Genomic DNA, 25509 nt, shown 5'->3' with positions numbered 1-25509 from the left:
ACTATGCCATGAAAATCAACTTATCTGCACCAAAGAGTAATTTCTAGCTGATTATACACTTTAGAGTGGACTAGAAAAAAATGTATATACAAACAATATATTCACTACAGAAATGTACATGGCTTTTTTCAAGACTTTCAAAATTCTGTGCCAATTCAGGTACTTGGACTGTGGGAACAGTGTATAGAAGAATATTTGTATCTTCACTAGTCATGAAAGAATACAATAACAGAGCGCTGGTAACTCACAAATAGTGTAGGGTGAAAAGGAGTTTGGAGAAGACTGTGGCTCTTTGGTCTGAAGGTCGGAAACAGAGAGGCTGGAGGCCTGGGGGTGGGCTGGAAATAGGTCCAGAGCTGATTTGCCTGCACTGGGATGCAGGCCCGGGTGTGAGGTGGGTGGCTGCTGCTGCTGCTGCTGCTGTTGTTTCATCAGCAGAGCCTGAGCCAGCTGCCGCTGGTGCTGCTGGATCTGTTGCTGCATGTTATTGATTGTACGTGCAACCTGCGAGAAGACATGCTTGTGAACACAGATCACCTTTATAGAAGTTTGAGATTAAAAAGTCATATTATAATTTAAAAACAAACAAACAAATCAGTATTGTGAGATTTTAATGGTGACACTAGCTGTGGGAAGGAACCACTCACTTGCTGCTCTTGCTGTCGGATGGGGCCAGAAACACTGCGCTGTGCCTGCAACATCTGCTGCTGAATTTGTAAACGCTGGTACGCCTGCAAGATCAAAATGACCAGTTTTCATTACAATGAAAAATTAAGCTGTCTGACAAAAAAAAAAAAAAATTATTTAATTACAGATCAATAAGACGTCGAAAAACTGCCATTTACCAGTTGCAGCTGATAAAGTTGGTTCAACAGGGTCATATGCTGAGGGTTTATTGGTGAGGTTAAAAGTGCAGGGTTGAGACCAATGTTTTTTGCTGCGAACTGTAAAAGCTGTGCTTGAACCTGTCAGTGAACAAAACGGTCAGACTTTATCGTGATTTCATCACTCACACATATACTCAAGAGGTGAAAAACTATGTGTCCAAATAAAGTCCGTGTCACAATAAGGTGCTAAACTGCATGCATCTATGTCTGCATACCTGAGGGCTGAAAAACTGAGGCACTTGAGCACGTAGACTAGGCTGGGACGAGTTGAGAGGTGGCACTGATGGCTGGGGAGGAGGCTGCTGCTGCAGGGCCCGGGCTTGTGCTGCTCCGCTACTACCAAACACTCCACTCTGCATCTACACAAACACACAAAACTACTCATTCTAAATCGGTTTAACATCAGGCAATAAAAATATCAGTATCTTCACAGCCAGGTGGACGATGATTAACAATGCTGAAATACAAAATAGATCCATAGATCCTCACAGACCCACCTGTCTGTTGTTCAAGTTTTGCATTGCAACTCCAAGGCTCTGGCCAGAGAGTGCAGCACTACCCAATGGGAGCTTCAGGCTCGGAGAAGGCATAAACGGTGAGGTTTGGGCATCATCTGCTAGCCCAGCATCCTAATGAGCAAATGACAAAATAAATAAATAGGTAAGACAAACAAAGTCCAGCACAATGTGAAGTCTTCTAGATGCAATAATTGCTGATTTTTAATTGTGGAAAGCACGTACCTTGTCCAAGAAGGGGGGACGATCTGAGGAGGATTCTTTGGAGATGACTGAAGGCCTGCAGCCCATTGGTTTATTGACTAGGCCGTTGTTATAATCAGAGATTCCCATCCCCCGTTTATCTAGTTCGGTCTTCTTCTCCAACAGGGCACCTACCACACAAATTATATGTGAATACAATATTCTAGCACAGAAGCTCTGATTAAATTTTGCAGATATAACTCCTACTCATGGCCTGATCCAAGTTCATGTTGTTGCTCTTGAGAGCCTCTTCTGCAGGGTCCCTCTGCAAAGGCAACCACAAACACACAGTAAACACCATTTATTAACCATTTGCATTAACACTTATTACAAATATTAATACATTTGTAACTGGATATAATAATACAATATATATATATATATATATATATATATATATATATATATATATATATATATATATATATATATATATATATATATATATATATAAGGATAATGTAACAAGTCAGTAACGTTAAAGTAATCCCAGGGACAACAGTCAAATATACAGAGTGAGAAATCCTATTTTGTGAAAGATAAGCAGTACTCACAGGGAAGCCCATGTCAGTCAGCTGCTTGATAAGACGATTCATTATCCAAGTATCATCCTGTTTGTTTGGGATTTTTCCCTTTAAAGAAAAACAGATGAGCTGTATTAGCAGCATGTAATGACACCTACATTCAACTTATGTCGTAATTTTTTTTTACCTTTGGTGGGCCCTTTTTGGGTGGGTTACCCCAGGAGTTGCAGGAGGAGTTGCTCTCTTGAGATGCAGTGCTATTCCACATGTCACCCTCATCCTGCTCCCACTGCCCTGCAGACAGGCCCATGTCCTCTCCACCACCCCAGCCATCTTGCATAGATTTGGGGGCTGGAGGAACAAAAAGACAAATTATTGAATGTGTCCAAAGTAGAAGCACAGATTAACATTTGCTAGTGGTTAGGTTTACAAACAATAGAAATATCTAATTTGTCCTTACTGAGATACCAAAACATATATAAACCTGTAGTGCATTATTTACAACAACAGGGGGCCCTGCTGTTACACATTTCAAAGATCTTATAACTTCCACTTTAATTTCCAATTCAATTCAACTGCAACTGAATAACTGCATGGGATTTTTTTTAAATCACATCAAAGCATTTAAAGCAACTACAATTATTTTTATTAAAATGAATAAATAAATGTACATTCATAAAACTAACCAGGTTTGCAGGGGGCAGATCCAGGAGGTCCACTGCTTCGACCATAGACCTCCGGGCCATTATCACCCCAGCCACCTGAGGGTTTACCCCATGCTGAAGTGCCATTGTCCACACTTACTGCAGGGGTGGCTGGCTCTCCCCATGAGGGCTCAGGTTTAGAATGGACATTTGTCATCTCGCCCCATCCTGCAAAGAAATATGGCAAAACTCAGGACAAGTGCACCTTTGGTTTTCTCTGTATCATAAACCATATACTAAATTCTCTTGATGCTGGCACTGTGTAGTATATACAGTCTGGTCCAAAAGTTAGATATTTTTTTTATTTTTCCCTCTATAAACTATATTATTAGCATAACAAATTTGAATTACAAAAATTAACATGAATTTCACAGTTTATTTATTTTGAGACATTTATTCTAATTTAAACTTTTATTTGTTTAATTATCTTGTAAATTGTAGGCTCCTATGTCATAAACTGGTATATCGCGCTGCAATATTAAATGTCTGTTTGGTTCTTGGCACAAGGGAGATCTGACGATGCCATGCTTAATACAGCTTTGGCAGAGGGCATGCAAAGCTACACACAAACAGCAGAGGGCGTCAGGTTTGTTCCAAGTATCCTGCTGAGGCCTAGTGATACTCCCCACAGATGGCGACCCATCTCTAATTACACACTTCCTCCTGGCTCAAATGCCATACTGAACTACACTAGTAGACAGAATGTAAACACTATTCTGTTGACTGATTTATTTGAACATTTCTCTCTTTTTTTTCTGCTAGCATGTTCTCTCAGCATGAACAGTCATTTTTTCTCTCCTTCACTTGTATGTCAAAATAATCGAACAAACATTGTGTGATATGTTTTAACCAGGTAAAGGTCTTACCTGGATTCATGAGGGTTGTTCTATTGTGAGGTGGCCCTGTTGGATGTGGGCCAACGTTATCAGGAGAAATGTGATTATTGTTTGAATTTGACCCTCCATGACTGTGAATCTGCACGGGAGGCTGGTTATGGTGGGGATGATGATGATGGTTGTTGGGTACATTGTTGGCATTGCCAGGTCCTGGTTTGCCTTGTATCACAGGGTTATTCCTGTCCCAGAGATTGACTGTTTTATTGTAACTGCTTGGGTCACCCCAAGCTGAGGTACCGTCATCAATCTCCATTTTACGGTGGATGGAGTGTGGAGAGGGCTCATCCCATCCAGTGGGCTCTCCAATATGGTCAGGTTTAACACCTCCACCTTTTCCTCCACACCATCCAGAGCCACTCTGTTTTACAGAGCTAGGACCTCCCCAAGAACCCATGCTTCCACTGCCACAACTGCCATTGGTGCCCTCCTGAGGCTTGTTATTCCATCCTTGTGATGGCATACTGGGTTGTTGTGCATCTCCCCAGTTTCCTCCTGCACCCGGGGCAGGCTTGCCCCATCCTCTGGAACCCTCATTACGGCCAGTACCCTCTCCATCCCAGGTCGAGCTGGAGGGACTATTTTTCTTTTCATCTCCAGGTTCACCCCATTCTCCACCAGACCTGTTTTCTCCACCAGGTCCCTTGTTCCATCCATGAGAATGGTTGGGCCCCTCAGTCCAGCCCTGTGGTTTGGCTTTAGCATGACTGTCTTCCCAGGTAGGAGACTTCTCCTCTGAACCCCAAGTCTGACCACTTTTCTTCAGGTTGCCACTTGAACCTCCAGCTGGGGTACAGCTCCAACTTCCAGGACTACTTGAAGGTTTTTTGTTGCTGGTAGGATCAGCCCAACCAGAGCTAGCCTGGGGTGACGGCATGGCTGTGCCCCATCCAGGCCCAGCTCCAGTACTGGGGCAGGGGCCCTCATTCTTGCCCCCAGAGTCTGGTCTGGATGTAGTGCCAGAGTTGGGGTTGGCACTGCCAGATGTTGGTGTTGGTCCTACATTGGCTGCATTTGAGGATGAGCCCCAGGCTTCAGTTCCAATGTCATTCTTACAGTTGGAGCGTGCAGCTTCTTCGGTCTCCCAAGTAGTGTGCTGACGCACTGGTGTTTGTCCCCAGCCAGTGTTACACAGAACCCGAGGGTCCATATCCTGGGCAGGCAGAATAGGGGAAGCCTCATCTATTGATGAACAGACCCTCCTACAAGGATGGCATTCCATGCTATCACTGCTTCCCTCACTGGCTGGGGCTTTGGCCCCATGGACCCAAGAATTGAGATTCTGCTCTTGGGTGGGAGAGCTTGAAGAATCCCATCCTTTGGGCTCATTGTTGGAATGCTTACCCCAGTCTCCAGTTGAGGCAGCTTGTCCCCAATCAGAAGTGCCTGAGGTCCCTCCTTGTCCCCAGCTGCTCCCTGAGTCCCAACCAGAGTCTTTTGAGCCACTACCAGACTTGGCATCTCCATTACCCCAAACAGGTTCTTCATCCCCATTGACCTGTGAGGCTCCTCCTGGATTTTGAACAAATGAGCCCATGCATGAAGTCCCAACCCCCCAGTTAGCCAGGCTGTGGCCAGGGCTTCTGGGCTCTTGCTTAGTGTGATTTGGTCCATCAGTGTTAAGGTTCTGAGGTTCGGAGCTGAAAGACACATTCGTGGATGGGGTGGAGTGTGGCTCTGAGGAGTCACTGGGCACAAAGCTACCCCATGTGGTGCTGCCATTGCCACTGCCACCATTACCTGCAGAATTTCCATTGGCACCACCTATACTGCCACTGCTGCTAGGGCCCTGACTGGGCAGAGTGCCTGGTGGGCTACAGATATTAGGAGGAGGGTTGCTTCCTCCAGAGCTGCCGCCACCTACGCCGTTCCCTTCATGTCCCAGAACTGGCCAGGCAGAGGGGTTAGCATTGGGGTTTAAGTTCAAGTTAAAGTTGGAGGAGCCCCAACCCCTGGTTCCCCCTGATGGGCTGGAGACTTCATTCTTCCCTTCTCCTCCACTGGCAAGAGATGGGCCTGAGCCCCAGCCTCTGCTGGCCCCACCTTGACTGGAGAGTAGACCTCCTGAGTGGCTTGGATTGGCTTTGCTGGGGTGATTGGTGGAGAAATGGCCTTGCTGGCCAGCTCCTGTGGCCATGCTCATGCTGCTGATGTCACTGATACTTTCAGTGTCCAAGGGGCATCCTGCAGGGGCGTGGCTTTCTTTGCATGAAATGGAAGGCCACGCCTCCGTATCGCACTCGTCAATAATCAGTGGATCCCAGCTGCTGCAGCTATTGGTAGAGGCTGTAGTGGCACTGCGACTGGGGGATATATTCTCATACTGGGCGGCCAGGCCACTCTGTGGGGGCAGCTCTACAGGTAGAAAGAGAGAGAGAGAAAAAAAGAGAAATGATTGAAATACCTTGCCTGAAAACTATATTATTATATATTCATTCATTCATTCAGTTAATCAATCAAGACCATTTCGATTTTATGCTTGTTGTAATAAAATACATAAGCAGTTAACAAATCTGCAAGAGATCTTAATTTGATAACAAAAAGTTTTGGCATTTAAGAAAATATATTAAAAAAAAAACTGGCATGGAATTAAATCTAAATAAATATTTACAAATGCCAAGTTCTCAAAAAAAAAAAAAAATATCACTTGGGAAAAAAAATATAAATGTTCCCATATAAATGACCATTTACTGCAGCATGTGGCTAGATCGATCAAAACACTTTGGTTTGCTTTAAGAAAAAATCTGCATTACATCAGCATGGTAGCTATGGCCATAACTTAACCATAAAAATGCACCAATAACTGCATGTGTTGGTTCACATATAATTACTAGCCTGGAGTCCTTGTTTTTCACTGCTATTACCGCAAAGTCTTGGTTCTCCCAACCACAACCATCTCCCTCTGCTGGACTAATAGATTATAACCGCAGACTCTGCCTTCAAAGAAATGTGTTTATTCTAAATATGACAGATTGATAAAAATACTGAAAGCAGTGCTAATGCCTACATATGGATACAAGTATCCTGTTGTGTTAATTAGTTGGCAAATGCTGCCTAGCCTCATGGCACTCGCTCAACAATGTTGTTGTTGTTTTTGTGTGTCTTTACATGCATAGACATGGCTCAGACTGTGTCAGATCTGAGCAAAGTGGCAGTGCTCATACACACCAGTCTATCTGTCACCAACCACGCAAAAAAAAAGAAAAAAAAGGAGGGAATCTATGAAAGAGAGGATGGTGTTTCGAACACAAACACTGTCTTTCTGTACAGTCACTGCGTAGTAAAGGACGCCATTTTATCAAATGTGAACTGAAGCCAAAAAGCTTAGTGTTGCCATCAATATCTTACAGTGTCTCACTGAAGAAAGCTTATCAGATGAGCCTCTGTCCTGCATTAGTCTCTAACAAGCAATAGCTTTAGGGATTTGCGTTTTGTTTGCGGTTACACGAATGCTACACTTCCAGATCAAACAGCAGCAGTGCAGAAGAGAGCAAAGCAAAGGAAAAAAACCTGTTATCAATGCGTGGAGGATTGTACTATGAGGTTGGTGGGGGTGGGGTCACAGAGAAGTGGAAAAGTACCTGAAGAGAGATGTCGCCCGACCATCCTGAGAGAAGCACTAGGCTGCATGCAGAGCACTGGCCATCCCTGTTACAATATGTCTGCTGCTCGCAAGGCTTCTAAAGCTCATATTTGAAATGCTGCCAAGGAGCTGTAGCTCAGTACGTGAGCGACCGCCCCGTTCATCCCACACAGCTTTGGCAGGATCCGATCTCTGTTCCCTCACCCGGGCTTTATTTATATCTACCTCGATTCCTGATTCGTAGAGGAGCCTCTCTAGTGAGGGAGGGGAAATAGGGTTGCATGGGAGTTGAAGGTTAAAGCCAAGAGCACTCCGTTGTGCCATTAGGAAAGAGAAAAAAACAAAACAAAAAGGAGGGATTCCTTTTCTTGTGTGCCACTTTTCTCTCTCATGCTTTCAAACGGTCAAAAACATTTAGCCGAGACCATTCAGGCTGCAATTAGCACCCCTACTCACAATAGAATGAGCTGAATAGATGTACAACAGCAAGCCTGCCTCAGAGCATAGGCTGCAGTGCAAGGACAGTGTATACACAGAAATGCACAGAGAAGCACACACACAGCTCCCTGTCATACTGGCTGATTTTACAGTTTTCTTGTAATATCAAAAGTACAGTAGGTGTGTGAAGTTGTAGCTCTGCATACCAGAGGTAAGTCCCACGTTTAGAGGAAAACAACACTTCAGTGGCTAAATGGGAAACAGGATAAACACACCAAATGAGGCTCACATGAAGGTGGGCAGGTGGCCAAGGGCTAAATATCTGTGCAGAGTATGCCCACGCTTTAATGATGCAGAGACGACTGGAAGGTATGCATGTTGGGAGGAAAGAAGGGATGGCTCCAGTTGAGAAAGAAAAAAACGAAAACGAGATGAACACTTACAAAAGCACACTAGCTCTTGGCATCAAGGAAGGCATTGTTTACAAATGATCCCAGCACCTCCCATACACACAATACACCAAAGTCTGAAGAGAACAGACTCTTATTATATTCCAACCCAAAGCCAGCTTTTTCCAGCTAAATATGAAATTATGTAATCCAAGCCTCATTATTGATTATTCCCATCCCTGCAAATTACCCTTTTATGAAAACCCCAAACAAATGCTGGCTTTCGTTTTCACTACTTAAACATTTATTAGTTGGATTTGTTTGTGTCTTTCTGTAGTAACTTTTACTAAGAGTCAGAGTGCGAGAGTACAGTACAGGCAGCACAAAGGAGTTTACCATCCCTTCTTGGAGATGAATTAGTCCAGATAAATGTTGGACCAATTTCTGCCTAGGGCTGGACAATATGGCCAAAATGTATATCACAATATATTTCTTAATTTTGGTTGATACAATATAATTCCAATATCAATATGAACACTATTAAAAAAGCCTTGTAAAAACTGCCAAGAATGCCCACAACAGATGACTGTGTATATAAACTTATGAAAAATTAATTTGTCCAGTCTATGACACCTCATTTAAAACCACATAATATATATAAAAAAAAAGAAAAAGAAAATGTGTCAAACAAACAATAAATGTGAAACCACTTTCAAATAATTGTCTCAGACTCACCTAATTAAAATGTATATCTTTAACTGGAAACTATAAGCTAATGTACACAAAAACTCAAAAGCCAGACGGCAGAAAGCTGTATCATATTTTTCTTTAGGCTTATTTTACAAAAACACTCGACAATAATGCAGCCAGTTCATTATCATAATAAAATAAAGTCAGTTAAAGCTGCGGCTGGTAACTTTTGACGCTCTAGCGGTTAATAAACAGAACTGCTTGCGTCTTGCGGAAGAACATCGTAGCCGGAACTACTTCTCTCTGTTTATGTCTATGAAGAATCACAAAGGTACTGGGGTTACTCCGCCGCGGTACCCCCGAAGCAATCTAAAATATAATAGTCTGAATATAAACACTTATTATAGGTGCACCCTGGTGATTCAGGACAAGCTAAAAACACGGTTTGGAAAATAGATTCATGGTGTACTCGCTTATTATATACTTTTTCTACATTTTGAACACAAACAAAGTTACGGACCGCAGCTGTGATTGGTTGTTTTTTTACCGGGAGCGTATGAAATCTGTGCCTTTACGTGTTTTCACTAAACCGTCGTGATAGTAATTATTTAGTAGTAACATTGTTTTACGTGCATATTGTAATGTGAATGAAGTAAATAATACATTTCATGTGTTTGTCATGCACATCATCAGTTTAGCCGGTTCTGTGATTAGCAGTAAATCTCCATCACATGCGTTCAGATGGAGTGGCATATACTACACAGAGCCCTAGTTCACTGACAAGCTATGCAAACAGCTTGCATTATCGCAAGCGATTCATCGCATCGGCAACATTTCTAATTATCATTTTTATTTCATCTGAATTTCAAAAAGCTTTTTTTTTTCTTCTTTTTTTTTGATACTCTTAACGTGTTCAATTTAAGATTATCACAGCTAATAGACTGCAATGTATAGATCTCCACCTCTTTCTCTTTAGGCTCAACTTCTATTTTTCTCACAAGATTTAAAAATAACAATGGGAGACCTTGAGTTAGCATTAAACATTTCAATGCATTTTACTAGATTTTCAGAGATAAATCTCAAGTATCTCGACCCCTGCTTCTTTTCCTTACCATTGCAATCCACCTCACTGTTTCAACTAAAAGATGGTTCCTATATGAATGGAAGCATAAACTATATCCAAAAGAACAGCACCATATGCTGCATGTGTTTGTACATGCATTAATGTACAAACAAACAGCAGTGGTACTGTGGGGCGAAGAACAGGGGGCTTTGCTGTCGTTGCTATTTGTCAGTTGCAAAGACGCTTGTTGGGAGAATACGGGGAGGGGCCAACATGCATGAGGGTCTTATGCAACATCCATGAGCCTTGATGTATTACACCACGCTACCGCTCAGTCACAGCAGGATGTGACATCAGGAATAGGCAGCTACTGGGCGACCACCAGCACCGGACAGCAGGGGGCGACTACAGTACAACAGATAATAGCAAAACTAAAACTAATCAAGACCAAAAACTCACATAAAATAGAGCAGGTTATTGATATAGTTTGATGACAAATCCTATTTTCTGGATCTCAATGCCAGTATGTGTGTTTGTGTACTCTGTAAACCAAAGAAACTGAAAATTAGCTGATCTGGCTTAAAGCAAACTAGTCTGCCTGAATCTTTTTTCAGCACTTACTTTGGGAAAGGACAGAAGCTTCACGCCATTGTACTTGGGTGAGTCCTCATTAGTATTCCCTGAGCTGGGCTCTCTCAGCCCGGTCAACTTTACTTCCTGGTCACAACTATATTGGCATTGATAGGATGCATGTGAGTGTGTGTGGGTGTGACAGGAAAAGAGAAAGAGCTAAAGTTTTTGTAGCTGGGACCAGTGCCAGAGCTCAGGTCTATTTGGCAGCTCGGGGGAAGAGAACACCGGACACACTGAGGCAAACAGGCCCATAATGAGCTGATAATCCGCCTGTAGATTGTAATGCATTCCACAGAGCAGCCAGCCATACTAAGCGATGTAAACCTCAAAACAACATGCAGAAACAAATACACTTGACCTTAAAGGTGAACTGTGTAATTTATGTGTCTCTAGCATCAACAAACGGTACTGGAAAATAACGACTGGAGACTGGGAGTAATAAAAATAAAGATAATTGAATCATAAAATTACAATTGCTTTGCATTAATAAGTGCAGTTACTAATAATATTACACGTTTATTTCTTGTTAATGCACATTTGACAGTAAAGCACTGAGATTAAGTTTGGAAGCATACAATGTATTTATTCTAATCTTATTAAATGTACCATTGTTCTATAGTATTATACTCAACTGACTAAAATCTACAGTGATTATAAAAGGAGTGCTCTTTATATGTATCTGATTCAGTCGCAAATGTAAATCACTCCATTGACTTTTCTTATTTGATAGACAAGATAAGTGCAAAACTCTGACAAAATTTGATTTCTTTTTTCAAAATAAAGTAAAAATAAAAAGTGCTGCCATTTACTGGTGATAGTGGCAATGTGGTGTAAACAAGTAAACGTGTTTGTTTACCACAGTGTATATTTTGGACATCTCGTTAAAAATTATATTTAAACTGGATCATTTATAGAGCTTTAGAGTGCTTTAGTTGTTTGAAATACTTGAAAGTCATTGAAAAGTGCTTGTTTTTCTCTCTCAAAAGGTTATACAAACCCTGAAATTAATGCCACAACACCACGGTTATAGTTAGAGTAACTACTTCTGGTTTTCTCTGTCAGCGCTGTTTGATCTGTTTATAACAGAGAATTATGTGCAGAATCTGAATGCTTCTCACTAAATCTCATAGCAAACATTCATTCTGTGGTGAATTAAACGCTTCTCACTGGATTTTGCAGCACTTTGCAGTGAAAGTGTAGCAAGATCATCATTGGTTCCCAAGTAAACCTGTTCTGAGCTTGGGCCAGTTTGCTTGCACTACGCTCAATTATTGTTCAGAGCTAATAAACGGTCTCCTCTGACCTGTTTATTTATCTGAATTATGTCACTGAAATTTCCAACTTTCTAACAAGATTCTAATTCTCCATTCAAGTAGATAGAACATGCGCTTGCATGGCTTGAAACACCTGTTTGTGCTTATAAATATGGCCACTAAGACAATTTACTTGCCATAATTTACTTTGATTGTAACCAATTAAACTTTTGTTTTGACATTTTAAGATTCAATCTTTACACAGAAGAATGACACAGAATGGCACATAGAAAATAACACACATCATCATTCAAGTTGTAATCCGATATATACACACAGACATATGGACATATCAGAAAAGGCAAAAGTAAAAAAAAAAATGCATTGTCTTCTACAGGTTCTGAAGATAGGAGGCAAAGTGTTTCTGTCCCTTGGGATGTTTTACACTAGATACCCATGTAATGACAGTAGGAAATATGGAGGGAGCAAAAGAAACAAACTAAATGAATACAGCCTCTATGCCATTGCTGGCTTAAAGCAGAGCTGTGGGCCATTCGGCTGCATTCCAGTGGCTTCCTGTAAAAACACACTCACACAGAAAGCTGGGAGCTCTTAGTACTTGTTGGGCTCACAATGTGCATTAAGTAACATCCAGCGGAACCACAGCTCAGAGCATGTGCCAGCTCAAAACATACCCAAAAGCAAACTCAACCAGGAGAGAAAGAGAGAGACACAGACACACAGAGAGAGAGAGAGAGAAGGAAGCATGAAAATAAATGCAAGTTTATGTAGATTTTTTAAAACCATCACAATGCATTTTGGGACTGCCATACATGCAACGCTGTCTAAACATAAATAAGCCATCATGAATAATAATGCTTGCTAAGCTACGCTATGATTATTGCTCACTAACCCTTGTAGGTGAGAAATCACAAGGATTTTAAAGACTCCTGTTCAAGTTAAAATTATGCTCAACATTCCCACTTCAGTAACGGCTCCATTAATAGGTATCAGTTTTTTGGGAGAATAATTATTTGAGAAAAAGAAATAACACTGCATTGCCAAAAAATGTGGAAATTACATCAATCAAAAAATGTAAATTAAAACTTAAAATATAAATAAAACCATTGCAAATGGTGTATATATATACAGATTTTTTCAATTACTTTAATCTTTGGTTTTATTTTAAATAAGAATATTAAACAAAGAGAAAAAGTAGTAAATTTATTACATTATTTTCATAAAATAAACGTTCACATTACTATGTAAAACTATCAGAATGTAACTATACTGATTTAAGTCTCAAAGTTGTAAGTGTTTGATTTAATCAAAAGAACGGACTCAAAATGAATTGGACTATATTAGTCAAGGAATTGTTTTGATTCGCTAAAATGAATAGGTTAATGGGAGTCAATCATTCAGGAACTGGAATACACTAGTTGCACTATATTATTTTGATTCACTTAAAAAGAGCCCACAAGACTCCTTCGTTCAGAATCAAACTGTAAGGTTGTATGATTTTGTGTCTATGAATATAACAAACAGAATTCATCAAGTTCTGTCTCTGGATCTAAAAAAATAATTTTTTGGAGCCAATTTGAACACCAGAATGTTTGAAAGTGAGAAGAGGAATCCAACGAGAGGCTCAAGAGGGTGGAAAACACGGCAGGTAAATTCCACTGGTTTCATCAACACAGAGACGGGAGAAACCAAAAAGGTTTGTTATATTTAATGTATCTAAAAAACTATTGTCTGATGATCAAGTATGTGTACTTCAACTCCTTCAATTTCTCATTCCTCTGTGAATACTTTTTGTAGATTGGTTGTAGATCACGAAGTGGAGGAATTACTGAATGGAGATAATATTCTATGTATTAGGGATAATATTAGTAAAAAAATTACGATTGGCTTTTCAGGAACTACCTCAGGATGATTCTATAATTCAAAAAGCAGATAAAGGAGCGAAAAAAAGGAAATATATAGGATAAAAGTGAAAGAAATGTTGGATGTTGAGAATTGTTACAAAAGATTATTGTTTAACCCAATAGCAAATTCTAAGTTTGAATTGGGTGTGTTATTGAATAGATCGCCGGGAAAAAATTGTTAACTCTGAAGGAATTCATATTTATGATCATCCAGTTATACCTGTACTATACGCCCTTCCAAAATTCCTAAAATCCTCAGTAAAAATCCTCCTTTACAGACCAATCATTTCAAGTATTGGATCATTAACTCAAAAGGTTTCTTGGTCTCTTGATTACCATCTGCAGACTTGTGTAAAAAACAAAGATACAACAGATTTTTGGGTCAAAACACAATCAATACAAATTAAAGAAGAGGATTGGTTGGTAAAAGTATATGCCTTCTCTTTATATGCATGTATCCCTAGCATTTTTCTCAAAAGTTCTGATAATTCTGATAAACCTGTTGAATTTATCACTGAGATGAATATGTTTGTTGTGACAAAAAAATAGTTTATGTTTGATAATGATACTGAACTTACAAAAACATGGAACTGCCATGGGTACTCCATTAGCTCCAAACTATGCTAATTTTTTATGGGGAAGTTTGAGGCATATTTTGTTTACCATAATAATACTTTTTTTGGGAAATGTGAAATTATGGTTACATTTAAATTGACGACAGGAATTTGGTAATTTTCTACCATGCGAGACCAAAGCACTCTTCATTTTTTGGATGTGTTAATTGTGAAGGACCACAAAAATTTATGAACAATCCTTGCTTCTGATTCTGTTTTCATCCTCCTTTGTTAAAAAAAAGTTTGCCATTTAGTCAGTTTCATTGATTACGTAGAATGTTTTGAGATACAATCTCGTATAGTGTTTATCAAGTTTATATGTGTGGATATATACAAGTTTTGCTTTAGTCTGCATACAATAAAGCTAACGACAACAATTATTAAATCAAGCTTATGGAAAACAAAAATCTTTTTCAGTCAAATGTGTGTAAAACTCAACAGTCTTATCAAATCAAGGAAATCATGAAAATATTGGAATATTCTCTTGATTCAGACCCCTTTAGGCAATTTTTTTTTAAAAAGATTTTCCTTTTTTTATTCATAAAATATCCAGTAATATAGCAAATAGACAGGTAAAATATGATATGTATACACTAACAAGACACATTTTTTTATAAAAGGTTGTTTCCCCTGTAGGAATTGTGCCACTTGCTCATCGATAAATAAAACTAAAAAATTCAGTGGAAACACATTCTTTATTGAATCATTAAGTACCTGTTCCACATCAAATGTGATTTCCGTGTTAAAATGTGTCCACCTGTTTACAGCCTTTAAAATTTTATATTAGTGAACATAATTCTGCGATTAGGGGATGTGATGTGAATTCACCAATTGCAAGACATTTTCATGACTATAATCATGATATTAAGGATTTAATTTATACAGCTATCAAAAAAGTAATAATTTTTATCAGAGGAAAAAACTTTTACAACAAGAAGCTCATGGGTGTATCGATTAAAAGCCATGTCTCTCTTGGGTCTTAATGGAGATTTTGATCTTTCTTGTCTTCTTTAAGAGGAAAGTGATTTTTTTATTGTTATTTATTGTTTGGTAATAGTGTTATATTGTTATTTATTGTTTGGTAATAGTGGGTGGCTAACAGACTTATGCATGGATGCCTTTTGCCTGAAGGGTCTACTCGTCCATCACCTTCATTCACATTAGTGTTTTCTTTTGGGAATTTTTTATTTATTTGTGGTGTATATTTTGTACTATAATTTTAATGTGTTAATTTACTTTGAGATTGAGTTCATGATAAGTAGCACCTGTTGTGATTATTGGACTTCTCTTTTTTTTTGAAGAAGAAGGCTTGTTGCTGAAACATCTGATTGCTCTGATGTAGTGTTGTAACGGTACCATAATTTCAGTATTCGGTACCAATACCACTGAAAATCCACGGTTCTCGGTACCAATTTTGGTACCAAAGCAAAACACAAAAACATGCTAATAAAATTTTTGGACTATACATTAATTTAATCCAAACCTTGTACATATTTAATTTGAAAGGGCTTTTGAATTTTAAAGCCAAGAATAACGGCTAAGTTAGCTAAAAAAAAACAAACACAATGTTAACAATTTGTACATTCTCTAACGCGCATATTTAAGATTCAGAATTCATTTAAATACCTCTGGCGTGTAAAAATAGTAAATATCATCATTTCCTCCTTTTTAACCTAATACAAGTAATAGAAGCATTAAATAGTTAATAAACTTAATTCTGATACTCATTATATTAGGGTCAGGCAAGCTTATGCTGACGACTAACTACACCAATAACAGTGTTCATTTAAATCCGACATTCAAATTAAAATATTTAATAGTACTCATAACAGAAGTGGTGTTTCCATCAGCCTTGCAGTCTATTTGTTGCGACATATATGCAGATTCATTCTCTGCCAGCTTGTAGAGCGCGCGAGAGAGAGGTTTCTCCGGTAAAGGCTGTAATTGTATAAGAGCTGAACTAGCACTCACAATCGCTGCTCAGGCATTACAGGCAAGATGAAATGAAAACGACATTCATAATTTTCTGAAGACAATCGGTTTTCTTTAGAAATACAGTCATACACCCGCACCGGGTTTCGGCTGTGACACGTGCAGTGCTCCTGTTTATTCAAGTCAAAGCCTTATGTTTGTGGCGGTAAGTTTTGATATTTCCCAATGTATGGGGAAACCTAGCTACTTGAACTCTTTCATTTGATCTAGGCATCTGTCTTTAAAGTGTTTTGTTAGTTTGGTGTGTTTCCTCCTTTTGATGTCGTCATGTCTCAGTGCTTTTATGAAGAGAGAAATCTGCGCATCAAGAACCAGGTTGACCGGGTACTCTGTACCACCGGTACTAAACTGGTACCGTAACATTTTTTTTTTTTTTTTACTGAAGTACTGGGTCTTTTGGCAACACTACTCTTACATAAAATTAAAAGAAACTATAATTGACTAAGAAGATCCAGCAAGTGCGGATCATTAATATGAAAGTGCCAATGATTCCTAAAAATATGATCCAGGAAGACAGTAGAAATTGACAGGCCTTTGGTCTCGCTACTAACTAGGACTCCAGAGATGAGAAGAACACATGATTTCTTCAGACCACAAATAAGAGCCTATCAATACTCTGGGAGGAGATAAGAACAGTCCAGGATTCAGCTCATTTATGTGCCATGCCAATCAAACGAGACTCCTTCTGAATCACGCCCATTTACTGTAAGCTGTGAATCACCCCTGCCCACAGAGCTGATCGTCTGCCATCTCTCCCTTTTCTTCTCAAACTCATTATTTTGCTTTGCCACTGCAATTGAGAAGCCACAGACACACAGCAGAAGACTGCCAAGTCCATGTCCAAACTACAACACTCTTGGCACACCCACATATGCCTCCAAACACAGGAAGTCGCAAAACACAACTCAGCAAGACCGTTTCTCTCCATCTAGCGCTCTTCGGCTGCAAAAAATGAGAATAAGAAAATACAGCATCCACAGCTACCTACTGCACGTGCACACATGAATAAGCTCAAACAAAACTATATTACAAAACGACCCTGATTAAATGTCAACAGACGATTTCAACAAGACCTTGTTTGTGTGATGAACAAATTAAGCCATTTTCTACCTATTGAACCGCATCTATTGTGCCATACTCATAAGAGGATGTTCACGCAAAAGTCATTTTTCATTCCACTGTGCTACTTTTCCATTGTTTTTCTATGTAAACACATGTGAGATCAATGTGTCTGACGTGCTCTGCGTCTTGACATGCAGTTCAACTGAAATAAGTTCAACTTTACACAAAAATGCCTCTCATATGTGTTCTGTATGAAAGGCCCCTCACAACACAGCTTGACGCAGGACAGTGGAATGGAGGAAGAAATGGTTCTTTAGTTGTTGTTTTTTTAATAATTAAAATCTCATTATTGGGGCTATATTAGATACAGATTTCCCAATATGATTCAAATTCCAATTCCAATACCAGTCTGATTTGGTTTGGGTACATGAAGAGAAATAATAAAAAAAAATAATAATTCTTATCTTACTCTTACAATTCATTTTTATATTCATATAAATAGCATTTAGTCTATTCAAAATAGTAAGCAAAAAGCAACAGAGGAAGTAATATAAAAGGTAACATGCAAATGCAAACGCAAGGGCATTAATCATTTATAAAATAAAATGCCAAGGAAAATAAACATTTAAAGTCTGCATGAACCAGAAATTGCGACCAACTTTTTTTCTTACCTATTTTGACATACATCGGATTGAAACAAGCTTACTGAACAAGGAAAACACAGTAGGTTGTTGACCTCAGTGAATAAAAGATGAACACAAGAAAGAAGCTTTACATGATCATATCACACTTAATGCCGCATGAGTAGGGGCTGATAGCCTGTACAAACCAGCACCCAAACACAACCAGCTCTTCTACCAAATAACATAACGACAAAAAAGACCACATGATCACCAACCATGGGCGTTAAGTGTTTTCTGTACTTCACTCTGATTTAGCAGGCTACCCTGTATACATCATGGAGGAGAGGCTGACCTGGGTGGGTCTGGCAGGAGAAGAGCTGAGACGTAGGGTTGGCGGACACTGGCTGCACTAGAGCCGTACTTCCGGCGGGCAGAGGTTGGCCCCGCTTCAGTAGCTGCTTGTGTTCGTGTTGACGGAAACGAGGGGGCACCTCTCGGGGCGGGTAGCGAGGGGCTGCCGGCTGCTGCTGCTGTTGGTTACTGGAGGGTGCGCGCTTGCCATTTCCACCAGTGCTGTTGCTGGCTGAGGGCACGGACGGGCTGGTGGGGGGAGGAGGGGTGGGGCTGGGCTTGGCAGAGTCTGGCACTGTGGACACAAAGATGAAAGAAGGAGAGAAAGAGAGAGAAGGGGGAGAGGGAAGGATCAAGTTAATTTTAGCACATGCCATAATGAAAGCAAACAAGAAGTGTCTTTAGAGGGACAGCTATGAGAGGATTTGGGAAGGATGAGCGGAATGCGAGACCATCGCGGATGTCGGTACACCTGTGTCTACCCATCACAGCCAGTCTAGACACAGAGGGGCTCTCGGGGAGGGAGATGAAAGGAAATGAAAGTGTCGTTTATATCTTTATGTATCCGTGTTGTGGAGGAGGTAGAAACGGTTACACAATTAGCCATCAGCGAGCCTGATCCAGGCAGATCTCCGCCTGAGGCAGAGGCAAAGATGAAGCAGAGTGAGCGCAAACATCTGCGTGAATGAGTACTGGACGGGGGAGATGCTTACTCTGCTGGGGGATAAACCACCGTCTGGTGGTGTGGCAGAAACTTGGAGGAGAAAAAAAACTTTTTGTCTACTAATTGTGTTTCTTGGCTTTTAGTAGCTTCAGAAATTTTAGATAGAGTGACAGTGTGAGAAATGTGCAAATGCATACAAAAGATAGGTGTGATGCATTTAAATTATTCACAGGAGCCCCTCATTGAACAGACCACAAAACCATAAAAAAAAAAAATACATCTCAACAAATGGTAAATACAAAGTTTGTAGATACAAAGGTACAAGACTGTGTAGTTAATGACAGCTTTACGAATGACAAATCAAATGATGGTACATACAGCTACTGATATATAGTCATTACTTATTAGTAACACATAAAATTACAAAATGACTGCAAAGCATTCATGTACATTCAAAAAACAAGTCGTTTGAGAGGATAGAGAGATTAATTAAATGATGTGTTCATTACTTGGTACAGGCTGTTCAATAGGTTACACTGTTTACTTTTTACTTTTGGTGTTAATCATACACTGAACAAAAGACTGAAAATACACTGAATTTGATGATTGAAATTATTTTTGCTGCTCGTTTCCTTAAAACATCAAGATTTCATCATTTTATCATGTTCAACCAATTTACTTAAATTTGGGACTAAAAAATATAAATTATTTAGATGAAGTAGCATGGTAGGAACTGGGAACAGGATTTCCACAACCTATTATGCTTTGCAATAGGGTTCGGGAGAGTAAATTTAGTAAATAAAATGTTATTTTATGCATTTTAAGCAAGATGAGAAAGGGGGTTATTGTTTTTAGGTGATTATCATTGTCCAACAAGAATTTAAGTTACTTCAATAAAAAAGTTGGCTGCCAACACCTAACGTAATTTGTGTAAAGTTATATTTAGCTTGCTAGTATGTGTAATTGTTACAAGACATTTTTTAAATCACTCCGGTGAACTACACCCTCCAAAATCCACTACTTCATTCCTATTGTCTGAAAATACACATACACTATAGATTATGTACTGGAGAGGCCCAATGTGACACAGCCCTTACGCTAAATGAAAACATGAATCCTGAGCTAGCGTGAACATGTCCGTTCAATTCCTGGCTTTCTCTGTTCCTCAGCCGCACGTCCCTCCCACCAGTCGTGGCCCCTCGCTCTCTTTCATGCCATGTTTGCAGCACAAACGTTCTCCAGTGGCGCAGTCGCAGTGCTAAGCTGGAATCAGTGACGCCAATCCCTGATTAAGGCCAGCTCAGCCTGCCTGCCACGAGCTGGGTCGACCAATCGCTACAGTTTCCCCGTCCTGCTCCGCTTTTCTTGCGTCTGAGTCGTCTCATTGTAATAACTGATTATGAACGTGTCACAGGGAGCATATGGACTCCTAAGCGCATGGATAATTTCTCCTGATTGCACTGGAAGTACCTGCATGCTCTGTCTTTCACACTTTTACTCCAGGGCCGTGAAAAATGACTGCAGTCAGGGCCTTTTGATGAAAGCTATTCTAGAAGTTTCTGTGGAAATAGTCAGCGTCCATCCAATCCCAACACAGGACTGGCGAGGGGAGGTTTGAGAATCAGGGGGGGGGGCAATGAGCTCTCGAATGGGAGATGAGAAAAAGAGTGTGTATGTGCGCAATCCTGGACCTACACAAATCCTCAGCCAGTCGTGCAGTTATGAGATTCATATGTCCTGAAACGCTTTAATTACCAACCCATTTTTTCTAAGGCTTATTTTACAGCTTTGTTGCTCTGAAACACACTCTCATGGGTAAATGCATTAATGCCACTCGCCAGAGCCCTGCTACAGAGACCTGGCAGGGGAAAGGAAAATAATGGGTTCATTACAAGTTAAGATCTAGCAAAAAGTTTTTGTGGCATAATGCTGATTAATGCTGATTACCACAAAATGTACTTTGATAATAATAAGGGAAAAAAGTATATACTGCAAACAAATAATATAATAATAATCTATAAATAATCATAATTAACTTTTATTTTCGCGCACCCTCCAGTAACCAACATTATCATTATTATCATTATTTTTCAATGTTATTTTTGTAAAAAAAAAAAAAATTTGGTTTGATTAGCAAAAAAGCTAGAAACAGTTGGAAACAGCTGTTTATGTAGTTTATGTTAAATCCTGGCACTTACAAAGCATGTACACAATAAACAGTACAACTTCTTTAACATGATAATCAATTGGATATAAGACAACTTCTACATGAATTGCAGTGATGAATAATTAATTTTAACAGCCCTGAATAGTATGAGAATTATTATACTCTTGGTAGAATATTTGACTACCCCTTTTTGTGCAAGTGCACATCGTAAGTGTCTAACGGTTACAAAACAAAAAGAAAAATGGTTGATATACATTACCTTACTGATGCTGGAAAATTATTTTAAATCACCATTGTTTTAAAGTATACATCTGCAACAGTTAACAAATGCTGCATCAGACATGAGTAAAAGCTTTTTTTCAGTATCCACACATTTTATTATTATTATCATTTTTTAATCAAACATACATTCCTGGGATGTTCTTGGGATGCGGTCTCAACAAAAAATCAGCCACTGTTCTAGAGCAGGAAGAAAAAAAGTGACAAAGGAAAATGCAAACATCAGCTTATTTTGTAGAGGTTGCTTTAGAAATTAACCTTGTCGGTTTGCGAAACACACACTGAATTCCCAGTGAATTAAGAAGCATTTCATTAAAAAAAAAAAGTATTACACATTGGCTCGAGGGAGTATGTGACATCAGATCTCTCCTACTTTCACAAGGACATCTTCATTTACTTACTGATGAAAAAATTTAATCCTGCATTAAACGTTAAATTCTTCGACTACACAGGACAGATGAAAGCACTGAAGGTACGAGAATGGTGTAAACCGTCCTGGAAAGGATGAAATTACAGGACCTGAGCCCAGTCTAAGTACAGAGGAGACACCATAAATGTAATTACAGCACACTGACTGTGCCTCCTACGACAGACACACACTCCGCACATGATGCTAAAGAGTAATGTTAGGCTTTCCAAGATGAGCCGTGACTCCAAACGGAGGTCAGAAATCGCTGAGTGGGTTTATTTTGATCAATAGCACTTTCCAGTCCTGTTTTCAGACTGTGATTGAGCTGAGAGACGAGACAAATGCATTGTAATGTGGAGATGTGAATCAGACCTCACAGAGGGAACAGGTTTTTGAGGTCAATATAATTGAACGTCGCTCGCTCTCAATGGCACGTTAGCGGCCTTCGGTGGAGGAGAGTACAGGCAGAGTTTGTACTACCAGATCATTATCTGTCACTCTGACAGACTCGGTTGTAAATGTTTTGCCATGATCTATTTTAAACTGTCCTTGTTTTCCAGAAAATTATATAGAGTTTATAAAACACCGGCAGAAACGAAAGTTAAGCAACTAAAATCATGTACAACTGGTAAGCGTGCGTTTGGAGAAAACAGAAAGTTCTATTCATTCAGTCATTAGTGAAAAACAACAACAACATAGTTAAGAACATTATTAATAAAAATCATTGTAAAACATACAAGTATATAAAAAAATACAAGTTATGATATTATTAATTTGCATGATTTTTGCAGGTCTAGAATTTAAACTTTGAAAATGATCAAGGTGAGCGAATTACTTAAAATGAGAAATAAATTTTTGAGCTTATTTTAATGCTTGTTTTGCCTTAAAATCATTTTAAGTCATCTTGAGGCCCCCTTCGAAGCTTGCTGAGGCCCCCTAGTGGACCCTGGTCCCTAGATGAAAACCACTCATCTAACCACATATTCAAACTTTTATGACTTTTCCAGGCCTGAAAATCACACTTGAACAATTCACTGATAGCTCCAGCTTTTCCAGGAATGAGGAAACCCCATTCTGTGGCAGGACATTTGCTTTTTTTATTTATTATGCTGCTTTTGAAATGTAAAGCAAATAAACAAAAACATTTTATCAGTCACTCCCACTTAATTCTCACCGTAAATATTAAATATTTTTTTATGTAGGGAATTTTTTTTTTTATTGGTCAAAATGACAAAGCATTTCTTTTTTTTTTTGAGTACAGTAAATGAAGGAGTATTTTCTGTTAATGCAGCCTCAGTGTACAGAGGGTATGTGTGCGTGTTCTCTAGAGCCAGACACACCAGCGATTCTCCTTTTGGCGACACTTATTACACAGACACCTTGTGACGCCGTGTCCTTCCCCAGGTCCCAGACTATGCTTGTTGCTGTGGAGATACACACCTCGCAGTTATTTTTTTTCCATCACAGCAGAGCATCTGTCACTTCCTCACCACACAAACAGACCTCACGCTGCTACAGGACTCACAAAATGTAATAATCTGACAGGTCAAAATACAGGTATGAGTGAGCAAATGTTACAAGATAATATAGTTTTAAGGGAGGCAGTTTGTGTGCAGTTAACCAAGAGGTTAGCCAAGGAAATGATGGGTAATCCTCTTCATGATAATTGCTATGTAAGGAGCTATGTCATTTGAAAGGCTATGGGGAAATCACATTTTCTGCTTTGTCAGTGAGAGAAGATGCAATAACCAAGCACATCCTTCTGTGTGTTTAGAGAAACAATAAAACAAATTATATAATAACTCAGTTAAATGGATTTATCAGACTTAAGGCATGATCAGATTTGTTTTATGTTTTTAAAGATATTAATAATTTATTAATTAAAGGGGTCATATGATGTTGCTAAAAAGAACATTATTTGTGTTTTTGGTGTGATGAGTGGTTCATGTGGTTTAAGGTTAAAAAAACATTATTTTCCACATACTGTACATTACTGTTTCTCCGTGTGACGGAAATGTTATGCCCCTTAACATATTGTGATGCTGTGTGTCCCGGTGCGATGAGACAAAACTAATAAAAACCATTACAAACGAGGCATTTGTTTAATCCAGTGGGGACATAATTACTGATTATAATGACTTTATTATCTTTTTACCCATTGCGTTGCATCGTGCCACGTAAACATAAAGCCATGTCTGCATTTGTTATCAGAAAAAACGACAAACGACAAGCGCTACTTCTACACTGCTCAAAATTTTGCACTTGGATCATCAGTTGCAAATTCTTTAGATATGTAAACGTACTTACAGACTGTGAGTTAGAACAGCTGACATTGTAGTCTTCTCTCCCAGGATCGGGAAACAGTCCTCCATAAAAATTGCTCCTCCCATCTGAATATTTGGGTTTAACTGTTCTGAAACAGTGTTGTAAATGCAACTCAACCACTGATTTCTATTTGTGCCAACTTTTGGAAGACCAAACAAAAGTAGTTTTGCTTTCACTAAAAAACAGCGTCTTCACAACGGGGTGTGGGCGAGTCTTAGCTTGAGCAGCAAATCAGCATATAAGAATGTTTTCTGAAAGATCACGTGACACTGAAGACTGGAGTAATGATGAAGAATGCAGCCTTGTCAAAGGAATGTTACATTTTAAAATATATTAAAATAGAAATGCTTTATTTTTAAATAAAATAATATTTCACAATATTACTGTTGCTATTATATTCAGATATAAATAAATAGCCTACAGCCTTAGTGCACATTAAACATCTTTCATAACCATTCAAAAATCGTCCAAAACCTAAACTTTTGAACAGCAGTGTGCTTGATCTCTGTTGATTATTTTCCTTTTTATTTGGCTATTAATGGAAACAATTTAAACATAAGTGTGGTATTAATGACTAAAAGACCAAAAACTATGACTAGATTTAGTCACATCTTAAGCCATCATAAAATAGCCTATATGAGGAAACTGAGTTTTCCGCTTGGGTGTCAGATATACCACAATACAACTGAATCTTAACTAGCGAGCCATGTGAAATTGGCTTGCGGTCTGTATGTGGTCTTTGTTCTGGCTAGGTCTGCCTTAGCACAAGTGAATAATCTTTTGTTTTACAGTATCAAACCCTAGATGTCAGACAAAATATCCAGCTCATGGTCGTGAGTTCAATACCCTGCAGCAGTGAGATTAGCTCTAATACGATCTACACAACCCAGAGTGACGTGCAACCTGACCCTGCCAATGAACACGTTTCAAAGGCTTCATGAATCAGTGGAAGCCATTGCAGGGAAATCACCATAATGCTCGCCTATCATGCTAATCTTATCGTTTTTCATGTTTAACCTTGCAGGGACGAGAAGAGACTGGAGATCTTAATTAGCAGTGTTTAAATATGCAGCTGTATTTAAGTCCTGTGCTTTCTCATGGAGAGATTAAAAGACCGGCATGAGAGGAAGACTGGGAGCTGCTCTACATGAAAACTGGAGCGACTGGGGACGTACCTCATGGGACGAGCACAGAGCAGAGAGAAATCCTTACCATAGTCACCCTCAATTAACTGCACTTCACATGAACACCCCCCTCCCCCTCAGCACATGCACTAAGAGCAG

At 39.3% G+C, this 25509-nt stretch overlaps 1 protein-coding gene across 7 annotated transcripts in view; it reads right to left on the bottom strand.

The window, feature by feature from the left end:
- LOC113045065 (trinucleotide repeat-containing gene 6C protein-like) overlaps positions 1 to 25509 on the bottom strand; it is a 56301-nt gene that overhangs the window by 11436 nt on the left and 19356 nt on the right. For 5 of the 7 annotated variants that reach the window (XM_026205208.1, XM_026205201.1, XM_026205215.1 and 2 more), the window contains exons 4-15: positions 18384 to 18677; positions 3740 to 6121; positions 2856 to 3041; positions 2357 to 2520; positions 2200 to 2277; positions 1853 to 1910; positions 1628 to 1776; positions 1385 to 1516; positions 1103 to 1246; positions 846 to 965; positions 648 to 731; positions 249 to 504 (exon numbers count right to left, since the gene is read on the bottom strand). In XM_026205208.1, the coding sequence (XP_026060993.1) occupies positions 249 to 504; positions 648 to 731; positions 846 to 965; positions 1103 to 1246; positions 1385 to 1516; positions 1628 to 1776; positions 1853 to 1910; positions 2200 to 2277; positions 2357 to 2520; positions 2856 to 3041; positions 3740 to 6121; positions 18384 to 18677 (4047 nt within the window). Of the gene's footprint in view, positions 1 to 248; positions 505 to 647; positions 732 to 845; positions 966 to 1102; positions 1247 to 1384; positions 1517 to 1627; positions 1777 to 1852; positions 1911 to 2199; positions 2278 to 2356; positions 2521 to 2855; positions 3042 to 3739; positions 6122 to 7347; positions 7904 to 18383; positions 18678 to 25509 lie in introns of those variants that run through there. The other 2 variants (XM_026205250.1, XM_026205243.1) reach the window with 2 other exon arrangements.

The sequence above is a fragment of the Carassius auratus genome, chromosome 3, assembly GCF_003368295.1.
Source record: "Carassius auratus strain Wakin chromosome 3, ASM336829v1, whole genome shotgun sequence".
Lineage (NCBI taxonomy): Eukaryota > Metazoa > Chordata > Actinopteri > Cypriniformes > Cyprinidae > Carassius > Carassius auratus.
The sequence above is the reverse complement of the archived record's forward strand: the minus strand, read 5'-3'. Positions and strand labels throughout refer to the sequence as shown.